The sequence below is a fragment of the Oreochromis niloticus genome, linkage group LG5, assembly GCF_001858045.2.
Source record: "Oreochromis niloticus isolate F11D_XX linkage group LG5, O_niloticus_UMD_NMBU, whole genome shotgun sequence".
In the NCBI taxonomy this organism is placed as follows: domain Eukaryota; kingdom Metazoa; phylum Chordata; class Actinopteri; order Cichliformes; family Cichlidae; genus Oreochromis; species Oreochromis niloticus.
This window is the reverse complement of record NC_031970.2, coordinates 7,988,413-8,004,939: the sequence shown is the minus strand read 5'-3', so window position 1 is coordinate 8,004,939 and position 16,527 is coordinate 7,988,413. Positions and strand designations below refer to the sequence as shown.

At 39.3% G+C, this 16,527-nt stretch overlaps 1 protein-coding gene across 2 annotated transcripts in view; it reads right to left on the bottom strand.

Moving 5' to 3' along the window:
• Positions 1-16,527, bottom strand: part of asic1b (acid-sensing (proton-gated) ion channel 1b) — a 170,064-nt gene that overhangs the window by 52,975 nt on the left and 100,562 nt on the right. Inside the window, exon 1 of one of the 2 annotated variants that reach the window (XM_005460817.4) lies at positions 680-1,580. The exons of the other annotated variant lie outside the window; for it this stretch is intronic. Coding sequence (XP_005460874.1) covers positions 680-1,351 — 672 coding nt within the window. The 5' untranslated portion in view covers positions 1,352-1,580. Of the gene's footprint in view, positions 1-679; positions 1,581-16,527 lie in introns of those variants that run through there. 2 annotated transcript variants of the gene reach the window in all.

Genomic DNA, 16,527 nt, shown 5'->3' with positions numbered 1-16,527 from the left:
ACCACGAGAGAACAAAAAGGGCAGCAGCTACAAAACCAAAAATTCAGGGAATGCACGTCTAGCAAGACGTTTCCTCTGGGCAAAACAACGATGCCCTAAAGTGCCTCTTTAATTCATTAGCAACAGCTGTATGCCAAGTATGCCACTTTAAGTAATAGAACTTGCTCATGTCTGCTCTATTTTTTAAAATTTACAACAGACTTTCATTAAGACAGACGTGCTGACTTGAAAAATCCTTTTCATTTACAGCAGTGACTTGGGATTTAAGTAGCTGAATTACCTCACTGCAATAAATAAACACTTTCCTCTGATTCAGTTATTTTCTACGATCTCCTCCTCCGTGATAACGCCTCTCCTGGCATAACAGTTTGGAGTACTAGGTTTTAGTGGATGCTCCTATTTTATCAACATAAACATTAACAGAAGGCTTTGATTAAACCCGGCAGTCTTTCTCACTTGTTCTTTTGAGAATTCAGCATCCCTTGATACAATATTAACAATAAATCAGAAGTATCAAGTCAACCAGATGCACATAGAGTACCTTGCAAATATATGGATAATATGAAGTACAAACTTGCACTGATTATTTCCAAGTCAGAATCTGACGGTTCCCAAAAAGATTAATATTTTGAAACTATTTGAAAAAAAATCTTGCCTTGAGGGTCTTGGATTAAATTACCTCTGTGAAGCTGTCGGGGCCGCATTCTATACCTCTGAAGTTACACTCCAGTAGCATTTCCTCCATGCGATGTCGAGTGCGGTTGTAGAACTCATCCATACTGAAGCGAGAGCCCAGCGGGCGGTCTGGCTCTGGAGCCAGGGGAAATCCTGGTGCCATGCCTTCTTCAAAGCCCAGAAGAGGACCCATAAAGATCAGGTCACTGTAGCTCAGTTGAGACTTTCGTATGAAGTTGTAGTTACATATAGTTACAGCGGGAAAGGTCATATTGTTTGCCACTTTTTCATCAAGCATTGTAATATGATCATATTGGAAATAGTATATAACCCTGTCAACTACTTGAAACATGAAAGCAGACAGTGCTAAGGTGAAAACCAGCGCCCACAAACCCTGGCGAAAACCAAACTTCTTGTCCTCCACAAACACGTGGTTGGCTCCGTGAAGCGAGCAATTGCCAAAAAAAGTGGCAAGGTCATCTACATCGCTAACATTATCCTCCTCATCGGTGCAATCATCTACCTGACTACACCTATCCAGGCATTCCTGTGAGTCTCCATCACTATAATGTTTCTTTACCCGCTTGTAGTGGTCGTCAAAACCATCGCTACCATATCCCCTGCTAGGTTCGTCATCAGCAGAAAAGGAGATGGTGCACATAATTCGGAGCGGCATGGTGAAAGCAGTGAATCAATAAAGCTGAAGCCAGAAGTCTCGTCCTTAAAAAAAATCCAAAAATACTGAAACAATGAAATGATTCAAGAAGAAAAGTATTCGTTATTTGGCTACTGATTCAAAAAACATTGAGCTAACAGGACAAATATGGTCCCAAAAGTCATAACAACTCCTGAATCAAAGAGAACAAACAATCTAGGCACTCTGGTTTCTGCCATCCACACCCATTCAGAGATGAAGTGAGATGCCTTGCATGGGTTTGTCCTTTTGTCTTGGGGGCAGATCCAACCCTTAGACAATTTCGAAAGACTGAAGAAAAAAGAGAAGAAGAGGACGGAGGAGGAGGCTAAAGAAGGTGAAGCCACGAGAAGTATAGGACACAGAATACTCCCGCTGGGCCCAGCTACAGGTCACTGTGCTGGGGCAGAGTTTCACCATTTACAGGAAAAAAAAAGGAAGTGTTGATGCAACGGGAGAGAGAAAATGTAAGAGCTAAAGCACTGAATAGGCTGATAAATTTTTGCTGATTGCACTGTTTGGACTGAACTCACTCATCCTCTGAAAACAAAATGATATCAGCACAATTGTGTAATCAAATGGAAACAATACCTAGGTATTATAGATACAGTACAACTGCAGCTAAGCAAAGAGTCAGTCATTAGAATATGCAGTGCAAAGATCAGTGGGACTGCAGTAAGATTTGTGTTTGTGATGAACTTTAAACCAAATCAAGATTAAAAAAGAAAAGAAAAGAGAAAGGCACAATGCCGCTAATGTGTAAATGCTCCTTTAAAAACAATTAGAGTGAGGAGGTAGGCAGTTTATGTCTGATTCCAGCTCAAGAAATTAGCAAACACCAAGGAGAGAAGTCAAGGAATTTAATCAAGACTTCCATTTGCCCATTGTTATTTCAATCTAATGCCTCATTTTATCAACAGATCTTACTCAAATTACATACAACCACATAGCTGCAAGCAGTTCTGTGGAAAGCAGATTAACTGAAAGCAAATATGTGGAAGTCGTGAAGAGAGAGCGAGAGAAAAAACATCTCAGATGGAGGCTCCCATTATTGAATATGGTGATAAATGCAGATTCCCAGAGGTGGTGTTGGTTGTGATATGAAAAGGAAGTGTATGAGTCCAAGCCATCTGTATTGATCCACCTCCATTAGACAACTGAGATTATTTTCAGGAACATGTTGGTGCCAGAAAATGAAATGGTAGATGCATTTAGGGGGATGACAGCACACTTTACAATAAAAACCTACACCTAATGGTACCACAGGATACTTCAAAGGAATAGCCACACTAAACCTCTAAAACCGATGGAAAACACATTACCTCAACTGATTCGTTGCGTAACGGCTTACCGTAATGTGCCAGTCTGATTTAATTGGAGGAAATGTAAATATCAAGTGAACAGTGTGAATAAGGAACAAGACTTAATGGCCTCTGTGAAGACTGTCTATCACAAGAAAAAGAAAAAAGAAAAAACAAACCCCCAAACTATTGATGATAAGAGAGCAAACCACAAAGAGTTGCAGCTTTATGCAGGAGGCTGCTTGACATAGCAGAGCCTGATGGGCTGTGGTTCTTGAATATGTATTAATGATCACTAGATAGCCTCCGGCATCAAGCCTGACCTAACAAGAAGGTCACGGAGCTCCCCCAGCTGAAGTCTCTGGGCATTCAGTGAAGTACTACTGCATGAATATTCACAAACACTACCGCCTTAGATTTGGCACAAAATGCTAAGTTGTGAAACTGTGGAGAAAATTAAATTGTGCAACAACAGTGCAATGACCCCTTGGATAAAATAAGTTGAGCGAGTACATGCCTTGTGCGCCAAAATATTTTAATTACTCTGTCTACATCAGTATATCCACACTGACAGAGTTACAATAAATCTGTGTTTGTTCTGGCAACCATGCTTTCCTCAAAACGGATACATCTTGATTGTCTGGCTCCATTTTTCACCATTTGTTTCTCCTTTTATGTCCTTTTATTCCTTTATGTTTATGAAATCCACTAGAGGGCAACAGCAGCACATCTCTTCCTGTAGATGTTCCTCAGGGCTGAAGATGTCATCACAAAGCATCAGAAAACTCGATTGGCAACATTTTAAGAGCAAGAAGATACAAACTGTGAAGCCCAAAGTAATTTTTATTTATCTTTTACATTTTTAGATCAATGCCATTCCTTGGATTATCTGCTTTCTTTATTTTCGTGACTTTTTAACTGGAAGAGCTAAAATGGGGGGGAAAGGAGTGGAAAACTGTAAAATTCAGTGAAAAAGCTACATATTTTTGTAAATACAAAATACAGCTGTAAGCCTTTAAATCAGAAGAAAGTTGGTAAAAGCTTTGGAACAAATGTGACAACACTCCAGCTAAATTTCTCTGAATGAATGAACGAACAGGTTCAGTGGTTGGCCAATATGTGGGGCCCAGTTGAAATCTGATTTTAAACCTTTGGGGCTTGTTATTTCACTGCTCCATCTCTCCACATTTCCTCTTGTCTCTTGTGTGTTACATTTCTAAAATAATTCTTTAAAAGATACCCCTCATTCTGAGATCTTGTTTTTCTAACTTTAACTTTTCAGGAAAACCAACTCTATGTTTCCACAAATGAAAACAAAACATAAACATTTCAATACATTCTTGTGTCAGGTCAAAAGATGGCAGTGTTGAGATGCGCGTGTTCTCTGTCACTGCTACAGTATATACCCCTGGGGTGGGATTTCAACAAGGCCGTGCATTTCACCATTGTCGGAGTGAGAAGAGCGCAGGGCAGATGAGAGGAGAGGTTTTAATGCTCCCTTTCAAGTTCCTCTCACCAGCTCCGCTTACAGCTAGGATCGACCTGGCGTTGCCATGGATACATCGTAGCCGTCAGCAAGAGAGGATGCACAAAGCCCATTACTCAGAACATGCATAGTCACACATGTACACACATGGACTCACACATGCAGAGAAACATACCCATTTAAAAAAACACCCCAAAACAGAGAAAACATGAAGCAGTGAAAATATCCGCACTTTCTCTTTCCTTTACACACACACTCACACACTCGTTTTCATATCTTCGTGAGGACATCTAATTGACATAATGCTTTCCTAGCCACTTACCCTAACCTTAACCATCAAAACCTAACCTAACCATAACTTAATTGCAACACTGACACCAAAATCACATTTTGAGCCTCAAAAATGCCTTCAAACTCGTGGGGATGGGCATTTTGTCCCCATAAGTGACTGTTGGTCCCCACAAGTATAATGGCATGCCAATTTTCGGTCCTCATAAAGATGTCTACACATGTACACACACACACACACACACACACACACACACACACACAAACTGACAGACTGAACGGATGTCTGATGAGTTCTGATAATTTATGTAAACCTTAATTAATCTCACTTGAGTCAGGATTTGAAGAGAGGAGGGGAAAGTCAAGATGACAAAATAAAGATATCACAAAAAAGAGCTGACACACCAAAGCAACAGTATTACTTGCTCAGAGGCAGTGTTCAATCACTATCCGAGTATTCATATTCCTGCTTTATTGTCAGATTCAATGGATTCGGCATGTGGAGGAAAAACAAAGAACGAGTAAACAAGAACCGAGCTGGTCCATTCCCACAAGATGCTGGGGAAGAATGACGCCAAGGCCAAAGGCAATGATGCTGTTCTCTATAACACAATATTCTGTCTTCACCTTTCAGCTGGGGCGACTGCTATCTGAAAGAGATAGTGTTATTCGAAGAAGCTCCTCTGCTCGGAGGAAACAATATGGAGAGAACAATGACCTATTTTTTTAAGGGAGCTGCTGTTGCCAAACAACACATTTCTCATTTATAAAAGTGCAGAGGTGGCTAAAAGTAACCTCATGACCTGTCATACAGTACGACTCATAATAGGAAAATCAGTTCTGTGACAGCTTGACTCACAATAGGAGATGTTTAGTTTAGTCATGTTTACAGATAATGGCTTTTTTTAAAAGTCTCATGAGGCTAACACGTGTCCTTCCATCACTACTTATGATGGAAAACTCTAAAGATTCTTCCATTTCTTCATATTTTTCTTCCAAACGTCTTCCAGACTTTCCTGTATTGTTTTTAAAGTGGTCTCGACCAACCGTTCTCAGGGGTTTCTGAGGTCTTTCAGAGTTTTTCTTTGGCAGCTTTTTCACTCACTTTCAGTCCAGTTCTTGTGGCTGACTATTTTCAGAGGAATGTTTTTTTTGTTTGTTAATTCACTGAAACACTGACCTATGAATCATTAAAGCATAAAAATGCTAAAGCAAAAAAAAAAAAAAAAAAACTCAAGAGATGAACCAGTCTTGTGTCTATGCATTTCAATTGTGCCTTTGATACTTTGTTACCAGCAGCCTGTTGCAAAAAACAAATTTGTTGCTGTTTCTTTCGTTCAGTGTATGTAAAATACCAAAGATATGAAATCACAGTTTGACAGGCATAAAATAGTATTTTTGCATCTACAAGGTTATTACTAAAAGCTACTGAAGCTTGAATGCTTGGCATATCTTAGCATGGTGTGACGTCTCTCCTGAAAAAAATCAGAGTAATAAAAAAGTTTGAGTAAACTGGAAACACAGCAATATATAAGAAGTGATAGACTTAAAGAACTATTTGCAGTAGATGAACAGTATCTCAAAGTAATTTCCTTGACACAGGACCTGAGAGATCATCCAGCCCTTTATCCAACACCTTAGCTACTGTTCAGCTAAGCCTCATCAGAAATGGTCTTAGTGGAAGGGTGTCGGTCAAAAAGCCATTCTTACCTATGGCAAACAGGGAGAAAAGGCTGAGGTATGCTAAATTAAACAAGACCTGGATTGAAAACCAGTGTAAACACATTTGATGGAGTGTTGAATGCAAATTTGACATTTTTGGTTCAAGTAGTTGTCAGCATATACAGAGGAGATCAGGAAAGAGGTAGAGCAGTGAGTGTCTACAGCCTGTCTGTAAAACACAGTGGAGCCTCTGTCACAGTTTGAGACTGTATTCCACCCAGTGGTGTTGGAGATCTTGTCGAAATTGATGGAATTACGAACACAGAAAAGTGACATCAGATTTTGATTCACCATGTAATACCATCTGGTGGCAACAGCTTCATTTTTCAGCATGAAAATGATCCCAAACACACTGCTAATGCAGTAAAAGCATACCTGGATAGAAAAACACAGAGTGAAGCACCAAATACCTCCACATTACCGAGGCAGTGCGGGATCATCTTAACAGAGAAAGGAACAAAAGGGAGGCAGCCTCCAAAGAAGAGCTCTGAATGTCCTTCAAGAAACCTGGAAAATTATTCCCGAACAGTACTTAAAAAAATTACGAGAAAGCATCAAGTGTTGGAGAATAAATGTGGTCCTACCAAATGCTGACTTTCAAGCCCATTATACAAACTGTGTTTTGTTGTATATACTGTGTTTCCGTGTATATCTGGACATGTTTCAACAACTCAGGGCACCTATTTCCAATTTTCCTAACACAATCTAAAGAAATGAGAAAGGACTCAAGAGCTTTACACAGCATTGTAAAATACACATACATATTTTGGGAAATGTGTATGTGTATTTTTGGGTGTCTGAAAGTGAGAGTGGACGCAGTTTACTCACTACCTTCTGCTTTCAAGCGATAGCGAATCAGAAGAATGGTGACTTAAAGAAAGGTGGAATTAAAGGGAGAGGAGCTAAAACGGCTTGTTTTAACGAGTGGATTAGACGAGGCGAAGAACCAAGACCTAGTATAGGACAAATACGGATTATTTTAACCTGTAAATCAAAAATAGAGAGGTGAAACCAAGCATGCCAGGTCTACTTTAAGTAAAATAAATAAAACATATAACAATAATAATCAAATATAGCGATTATGTGATTTGGCTACTACAGCAATAACTCAGAATAAATACACTGAAGGCACTAAGCGAGAAGATTAAAGCACCCTTTGTAGGCAAAAGTCATAATAACACAATAATAATACATAACAATCCATGTCTTTTAAACCTGACGTCATCTAAGAGCAGATTCGGGGAGACTGTAGATTCACTGGTGGCCTCACAATCACGGGTGCTGACTAATAAGCTTTTATGAGACGAAATGTGGCGAGCTGCTGTTTTTCAGTTTACTGTGTGTTTGGTTTTTCCATTCGACACGCAGGGCCAATCTCCCCCTCACAAAATCGTCAGTGTTTGAAAGTTGTTTTAGCATCAGGGAATTTTATTACACCTGCATACCAGATTTTTTTTTCTGATTCAGCACACCTCCACACCTTTCTATATGAAAACCATGAAAATCAGACACTGCATTCATTGGACAAACTGGCTGTTACACAATTATAGGTCACTGAATGTTTGCTTTGTAAAAAGGGTGTCTGTAACTGTTAGCATCTCTCTACTTCTGACCCAGTGTATTTTTCTGGCCTACAGAAACCTGTGGTATCACTGTCCCATCCTCCCACTCTCTTATTCTCTTTTGTGACTCAAAGTTAGGAAACAAGAGTACACAGTAACCTACAATGTTTGTGCCTCAAAAGTTTAGAGCAGGTGGAGCATTCTGGAACAATCTGCTGCCTACATTTGTGCATTTCTGCAGCGTATAAGCTCACCCTGGGTGTACAGTAACGATGCATATTGAAAGTGAACGCATTCGACTAAGGTGCAAAAGATCCCCGGTTTGAGACCGTGAGAAGGCACAAATCGCCTTTCTGATCCAACCCATTGTGCCAAATCAAATACAAGGATCCATCCACGAATAAGGGAGCAGCTGAAAGAAGCTTATAGTTTTTTATTAGTACATATGCACCTGCCAATACATTTTGGAATCCATTTACATGAGCAAGTCTATTTCGCTCTATGAAGTGAAGCAGGGAAAAAAGTGTAACACGGAAACTGTGGCTGCACACACAAGTCTGCAACAGCCATGATGAAGGTGGAACACAATTCAGTTGAAGTCAGTGTATATAACCTGTAACAGCCCACAGCTGATCTCACTTTCGACACAGCATCAGTGCCAACTAAAGCCTTCAAAGAGAGGTCCCTTCTGGGGCTGAGTTTTACTTTCTTCTCCCTATTTCTGTTCCCCTTCACCCCTTCAACTGCAGCTCCTTGGACTACATGCTGACAATGAAGCAATGCAGACAACAAAGGAAGGAAGAGGTTGCTGCTCAGTGGACAATCTGAAGAGGGATTTCATTGTGATGCAGACCAAAGTCAAAGACACCAGCAAATATTTGTTCATACGAGAGCGAGCTCCATGTGGCAGTGACTGCCCTGCATCTCAAGTGGTGCTGATATTTATGACATGCTTGAAATTCACACTAGGTAGTGGCGGGTATCTAATAATGATATGCAGCTGGCAGCAGCCAGGCTGCCAAGTACTTAAAGTGTGAAAAAAAAAACACTAGACTGAAATGGACACAGACAAAGCTAAATTGTTAAGGTCGAGCAATTAGCGCTGGATTGAAGCTCTATATGGATGCCAGCTGGGATTTTAACAGGAGCAGACAGTTGGAATCAATAAAGACATCATCTGTTTGCTTTTAAAATCAATGGAATTCATAGAAGCACCAGCGTGTTCAGATCAAAGTCGAGAGTACAAGAGCCTCCTTTTCTCTCTGGTTTTGATTGACATATCAAATGTGAACGCAGCTGGGTCAGAGGGCAATAATTGTGGCTCACTGATTGTCTCTCTCTCTTTTTTTGTGGCACCAGGTTCCCTCTGAATGTGATTATCACTTTAGACTAACCCATTACCTCAGCGCTGTCCCTCCTCTGTCTCCTGTTTCTCCTTTTCACCCATTTTGAGTCAGCCTGCGCTCGTTCTACCTCTGTTTGATTCATTCTGACTTTATCTCATCGCTCTCGTAGTTCTACCTTTCCCCGTCTGTGTCCAAGTGTTACAAAGATGAGTACCAGAGGGTGAGCAGGCTGCCTTTTAACACAAGAGCCAAGAGGCATGCAGTTATCAAGCAGAATGGTTTAAATATGTCACTTGGTGGCATTTTCATAAAGCCAATTCATCAGGGCAGACCCAGAGTCACACAGCTTTGGGATCTCAAGGCTAATATCAGTGATTAGTCAGTCTGCATTGAAGACCTCCATCTGCATCATTTCATAAGTACCAAAAAGTGCTTGTCAGACTCGCTCGGTATGCATGCATCTATTTAGTCCACTCTAAAGCCTTTAAATAGCCAATCAGGCTTATTTTTGAGGTTATCTTGCATGTATATATATATATATGGTATACATGTGTGTATATATATGTATATATATATATATTTAGCACATAAATATGCTGAGGTTGTGGTTTGAAAGTCTGGGGTATTTTCTCTGGCTCAGACATAATGTGTCCTCGTCTGTCTTGTCATTACTGCTGTCTGACACCAATGCAAATAATTCACAGGAATTATGTGACAATCATGACATTTGCTGTCTTGCTTCCTTCCCAGACACGCAGCATTACTTTTTTTCAAAGTCTGGGAAAAATAATGTTAAAAACATTCAGCTAGAAACTCGGCTGTCAGCGAAAGATTTTCATTATGGTTGCTGAACAAATGTCATTAATTTCGCACTGCTCTAAAATAAGACTTTAGTTGCTCAAAACTCAGAATGGATTGCGACTTAAATTTCCTTCAAGCCACACAGCATGAACACTCTTGGTTTTGCTCTGATTGAAAGGAGATGGTAGTGACTGAAGCCCTCAGAAACAGCAAGGAGTTAGCTTGGCAATATATTTTTTTTTCTCAAAATAACTCTGTGAAGTTTTCCCCAGCAGATTTTTTGGAAACCAATAAATTATGGAAAACTGCAAGTCTAACTCGTTAATGCAGATTCACAGCTTTTCAAAAATGCAGCAATTTCAGCTTAATAAACTCGTGGCAAATTAGATATATTCGAATGTTATCATAGATATTCAGTTTAACCTTTTCTTTCCTCTTTTTTTCCTTTCTGTGGCCATTACTACAATAGCTATCGCCTACAGTTAGCTCCATAAGTTGTTGGACAAAGACAAATCAAATAATCAATATGTGATTGAAATGCATAGTTTGTTTGGGACTCACGGTCATTTTGACAGATAGTCCTGCATTTTCACAGGATTAAAAGTAACTGGACAGACTAACATAATTTTAAATACAAGGATTTAATACTTAGATGAGCATCATTGACTGTCAATTACTGCCTGAACCTATGGACATCACCAAATTTGATTTCCTCCATATTCACTGTGAAGCACTGTATGATCGTCTTTGCAGCATTGTGGTTCAATCTTATCAGAAAATGTAGCCCTGTACACTTTATAATTCATCCTGGTACTACCTATTACCAGTGACATGATCAATAAACACTAGTGATCCGGCTCCACTGGCAACTTTGCCCATGCCAACATTGCCTCCATTATCTGTCTATTTGAAACATAGTGTAATGCGTTTTTTATCATTCTGGTGAAAGCTAATCTTGGTTTCATCTGTCCAAATATTTTTTTCAGAACTGTGCAGGGTCTTGTAGAGGTTTTAATCTGCCCTTCTTGTTCTGTGGTTTGTACCTTATTTTACATTCATGAAGGCTTGCCTTGACTGTAGACCTTAACAATAATATGCCTACATCCTTGAGACTGGGTTCTTGACTCAACTAGATGCTGTGAAGTATCTAGTCTTCTATCCAGTAATGAATTCTGTCGTCTTTTCCAGTCTTTCAAGCTTTTCAGTTTTGCTGAGCTGGTCAGCGCATTCATTCTTTTTAACAATGACCCTGATAGTTGAATTTTAAACTCCTGACGTTTTTGCTATCATAGGTTCATAGGTTTATTTATTTACACCTACAGATATGCACTGATATTTCTTTGGACTTTATATTTTAACTTACAGCAAAAACCTTAAAAAATATACATAAAAAAAATTCAACACTGTGAATGGACTTCAGACATTATATCTGCTTTGTTTATTATGAAACAACAAGGTAGCTGGTCACAGAACTGTTAGTCAGTCAATTGTCCAATTAATTTCGAGCCTCTGAAAATGGGGAACTGTGCATAAAAATGACTGTAATTCCTAAATAGTTAATGCCAAATCTTTGTAAAACCTCTTAAATTATAACTGACAGCCTGCACTTCAATCAGATATTGACTGTTTGATTTAAATCCACTGCGGTTGTGTATGGAGGCATAACTACAGAAATTGTGTTGTTGTCTAACAAACTGTGAACTTTATGAGGTCATATTGAGTGCTTGGCAGATGGTGCAGGTTATTATTTGCACATTTTTCAGTTGTAATGCAAATGAAGTATGAAAAAACACATGATTGGAAAACAAACAAGAACAATAAACATTACAATTAAAATAAAAAATTCCACTAAATCTTTAGAAATTTCTTTTTGACTCTATCGCCACTGACTTTAATGATAACACAGTAACACCATTATGTCAGCTGCTAAAATTATCATTGTGTGAGTCAGAGTCAGAGCTCAGCAGTCATCAGCTCGCACTGGCACTCAGTTTAATCACTCATGAGCTGGAACACACAATGCTGCTTTAACCAAGGCCAGAGAGCAAGCGAGGCAGGACACAGATATTGTGGGGCACATTAGTGTTCAACACATCAATGCATTTTTGAAAGCAAGCACATGCATGCTGTAAAAAAGCAGTGAGGGTTTTTTTTCCTGTCGTCTTTCAGTCTCTCATACAGAGACATGTGGAAACACACATGTAACAGCTACTCCAACACTGCCACAAAATGTGCAGCCAACAAACATTTTCTCCTTTTCCACTTCCATTCTGCCATAGATGATGGGCTGTCAACTGAGGCCAGATTCAGCTGTTGCAATCACACATGAATATCTCAGTGTAAGGACCTGGTGCATCTGTGTACCCAGTTTAGTATTCTGCACCTCAGGAGAGCAGGAGCAAGGTAGGGGAAACTGGTGGGGAAAAAAGGGAAAGAGGGAGGCGTGTGTGTGTGTGAGGAGGCCTGTAGGGAGCAAAAGCAGTGTGAGGGAGAAGGTGGGAGCTAGATGCTTCAGCTTGGATCTATTTGTCATGTCAGATAATATGACAAGTGCTCCAAGGAGGAGTTTATAGTAACTAGATTATTGAGGGTACCTCAATTTATTTGCAAGACTTAGAGAGTCAACACTCACAGGAGCTTGACACACTCATCACCATTTAAAACAAGATTTGATTTCGTTCATTTGCTAACTGGATTATATTGTATCTTCTAGTAAAATGAAAAATTTGTCAAGGACGTGGATGGTTTGACTAATTGGGGTAGCAACAGCCGTTTTTGATCTCTGCAGTTCCACAAAGAGGTTGTTAAGCAGCCTTAGACCTGAAGGCTTTTATAATGGATATTCTAACTCCCCCAGCTATCCATCCATTTATCAGGGTGATCACTAATCAGCATGTTGCATTACAGGATCTACTATCTTTAAAACATAATGCCAGGTCCTAAATTTGCATGTCTTGTAGAAGGCATATCAATTTCCCTAAGCAGGTGGGTGGAAGGTTTGAGTCACATTTCAATCAACAAACCTCTGTATCCTAATGAGGCTATCCCTGTACGGCTGTTTGTTCTTCTAAATCTAACTTCTTGGCATGCCTCAGACAGAAAACAGCATCATAAAATGGAAATACGCTAGCAAGTTGACAAGGGAATAGTTGTGCTTTATTGCATTTACATTCAGTATGAGAGGAAAACAAAAGAAATCCAGGGTAACTTGAGCAATTAAAAAACAATTAAAAATGGTATTAAAAGAGTTAGGCTTGTTGCCAAGGACTCTGTTATTAAGAGAGAAATGTGTTACGCTTTCATTATATCATCCACCATCAAAAAATTAAAGCATGCACTGCTTACAGTGCCATATCCAAAGCGTGATCAAATATCTTCTGGAGGATGTCCTAAGAATTAATGTGATATTTAATACTTTACATTTACCCCCTCAGCCTTTAATGACTTTTACATGGTGAAAAGATTAGAGAGCCATCAACTGGTGAAGATTAGTATCTGGACAGGTGCTGACAGGCGCTCACTATATGAGATTTCCTCATCCCAAATAAGGGCCTGGAGGCTGATTAGAAGGGGGCAAAATCAATACGCCCTTCTCGTTCCCATGCTCAGTTGGAGTACGAGGCACCGAAAGAGGGTCAATGATTTAGCACACCTCTTGCCGAAGGAAATTAATAAACATGAGAGTGCAAGGTTGTGCTGTGGCATGTATGCCGTTTACATCAGAGAAGTGAGAATGATGGGAAAAGTTAATTCAGGCAGCTGAGACAGCTAACACTGAAAGATGGAAGGTCACTTCTATTTCATTATGGCAGAGTAATGTTTCTCCTCTTCTTTAGTGTTGCTGCTCTCATGCCATCTGACTCTCTCATATTTTAAAAATCATTTTTAATTTCTTTTTGGTGCCAGTGTTTGGCCACGATGTGTTCAAACATGCAAGTTTCTGTTCACACGGACAGTCAGTGTTATATAGTATAAAAACAGACATAACACATGTGTGTGGATTTACATCAAATGGAGGGAAGAGAATAAAACTTTAAAAAAAACAAGAAACAAAGAAAGAAAAACGGTACTTTCAGAGTAAACCCACATGGTATCTACATCAACAAGGGGCAGTCATTAAACTATGTCCCGAGGAGCTGCAGCGACAGCCTCAAGTAGTTTGGTATTATACCTCCATGCCCAATTTACAAGCCAGATGATGTTTGCATCACAGCGGAGAAATTCCTCCGTGAAAACACAGCTTAGGGAAGAAAAGCATCCTCTGTTATCTTAGCGATAAGGACAGCGCTACTTGCATCTTCGTTATTTTTTCTTTTTCTAGTTTTTCTTCCGCCTCTAGAGTAAGCTCCTTATGCGGTATGTTTTTCTCCCACTGGATAAAGGATCTGAGAGCCGAAAATTGGTCATATTTTGTTTACGCTTTATTTCACCGATCTTACTGATTCAAGGCTTATGTAGATTTTGATTTACTCAACCAACCTCTGCATTAACAAGACTGTTTTTCAGTATGTCTCTGCACTATATTATTTATGTAAGGAAATAAACTTATTGTACTCCTCTGAACTTTAAGACACTTAAGGGGAATAAATCCTGCCTTTAAGGGATAGTGTCTCAGTCCTCTTTGATAAATGCTGCAGGCTGCTACCTGGCTGGATTAAATAAATTCAAAGAGAAAAAAAGGACATACTGTATGGGGAGTCACGGTTCATTAGAGCTCTGTGCTGAGAAAGCTGAAAATTATAGAGAACCTAGCTGCAGTGGGGCACAAATATAAAGTCAACCAAATGAAAAACCCAAGCATCTTTTCCATCAAGAGGTGTAAAGCCGGTGTTAACCACCAACTTTCAAGTGAATGACTCTGGGAAGCTACTTTGATGTAGTTGACGAGGAGCCAGTAATGAGGTGGTTGACTTTGCTCTCGCTGGAGCCCTACACCTCCTGAAACCTTTTCTCTGCTAATCAAATGACTGCAAGTCAGTATGCTGACAATGTGCTGATGTGTATGTGTAAACACTGTTGGCGGGTGACATCAGCCTCCTGCAAATGATTGAGTCATTTTCTGGGAAGATCTGAGTGATGTTATTTATGACAAATTGAGGAAATCGCCACTGCAGAGAACTTAAGCCACACATCTGTCACTAACCTGCTCCAGTTGAGTTTCAGGAATAATGTTTTGCATGGATCAATGCTTTAAGGCTCAAATAAATTGATAGTAAGTAAATTCTAGTTGTTGTTCTAGAATTTATGGGATGACCAGAGATGTTATATAACATAACAATCTTGAATAAAAATCTTGGAAAGATTTTTTTTTACCACTAACAGTGCTGCTTGTTCAGCTCCCAGTCTCAAAGATTTAAAGAATGCCCAAAATGAGAAACACACAAGCCAGCTATTTTGTTTCAAGTGCAAAGTTCACTACAGTTTTAAGTCTGGGGAGTGTGATGTTTTTTATAATGGCCTTCATAATTCCATCTGTTTTGACAAGATCTCCAACACCACTGGTTAAAATGTGGCCCCAAACCATGACAGAGGCGCCCAGTTAAGCCCAGTTCTTGTATAGTTTACTGCAGCATTTTCTCTCTTTTCACTTCCTTAAGTGAAAAGAGGCATCCTTTCACTCAAACAATTTCTGATGAGGCTTCATCAATTAGTAGATGGATCAACTGAAAGGCCAGATGCATCGCTCGTGTACTGTGTCAAGTTTTTCCTGGATTATTTTCCCCCTATTTCTCAAGGACAAAACTTTAAGACACAGTTCATTTGCTGTAAAAAAGTTTTTGAGTCTGTCACGTCTTTGTTTTGTCCTCCACTTGTTCAGTTTCTGCAGTTTTCTAAGGACATTCTGCACATCATGTTGAATTATGCCAGGTTTCTGGGTAACAGTTCTTTGAGAATCACCTTGCTGATAGAAAAATACAATTTTATGCCTGTCAAAAGGTGTTGTTTGTGTTGTCTGTGGTAGATTTAACTAAAGAAAGGGAAACAAATTATGTGTTTTTGTGACAAGCTGCTAGTAACAAAGTGCCTAAAGATACAATTTAAAAATATGTATTTTTTATTTGCCTGTTGTGTGAAGTGGATCATCCCTTGAAAAGGCACCTAACTTTTTTCTTGAGTTAGGAGCCTTTTTATGCTTAACTGATTTATAGGTTAGTTCTGCAACAAAATTTATGTTTTAAAATATGATTTAATTCATTAAGGAACTAAACCTATCCAAACCTCTCCCTATGTGAAAAAAATAATTGCCTACTAAACCTAATAACTGGTTGTGCCACCCTTGGCAGCAATCAAGTGTTTGCAATAACGGGCTAACCGTTTCACATTGCTGTGGAGGAATTCTTTGCAATTACTTTTTCACACAGGGCTAGGTAGGTTTCTTTTTTAAATTAAAATAAATAAAATTCCACCAAATACTGATAAATTCCCTGCAAGCAATAGATACTGCACTGAAAGCACCTATTTTCCCGTCCCTTGCTGTTGTTTGACTAAAACAAGCAAAAACCAAAAAATAAAATTTCTTCACTCCAGATAGTGAATTATAGTGAATAGTTGGCCAGGGTTATTTTCACCTTAGTCATTGTGACAGCATGACCAGTTCTTCCTTTTGGCACAGATGAGCTTTGTTAACCCAAACAGAAAGGCTGACACTTGC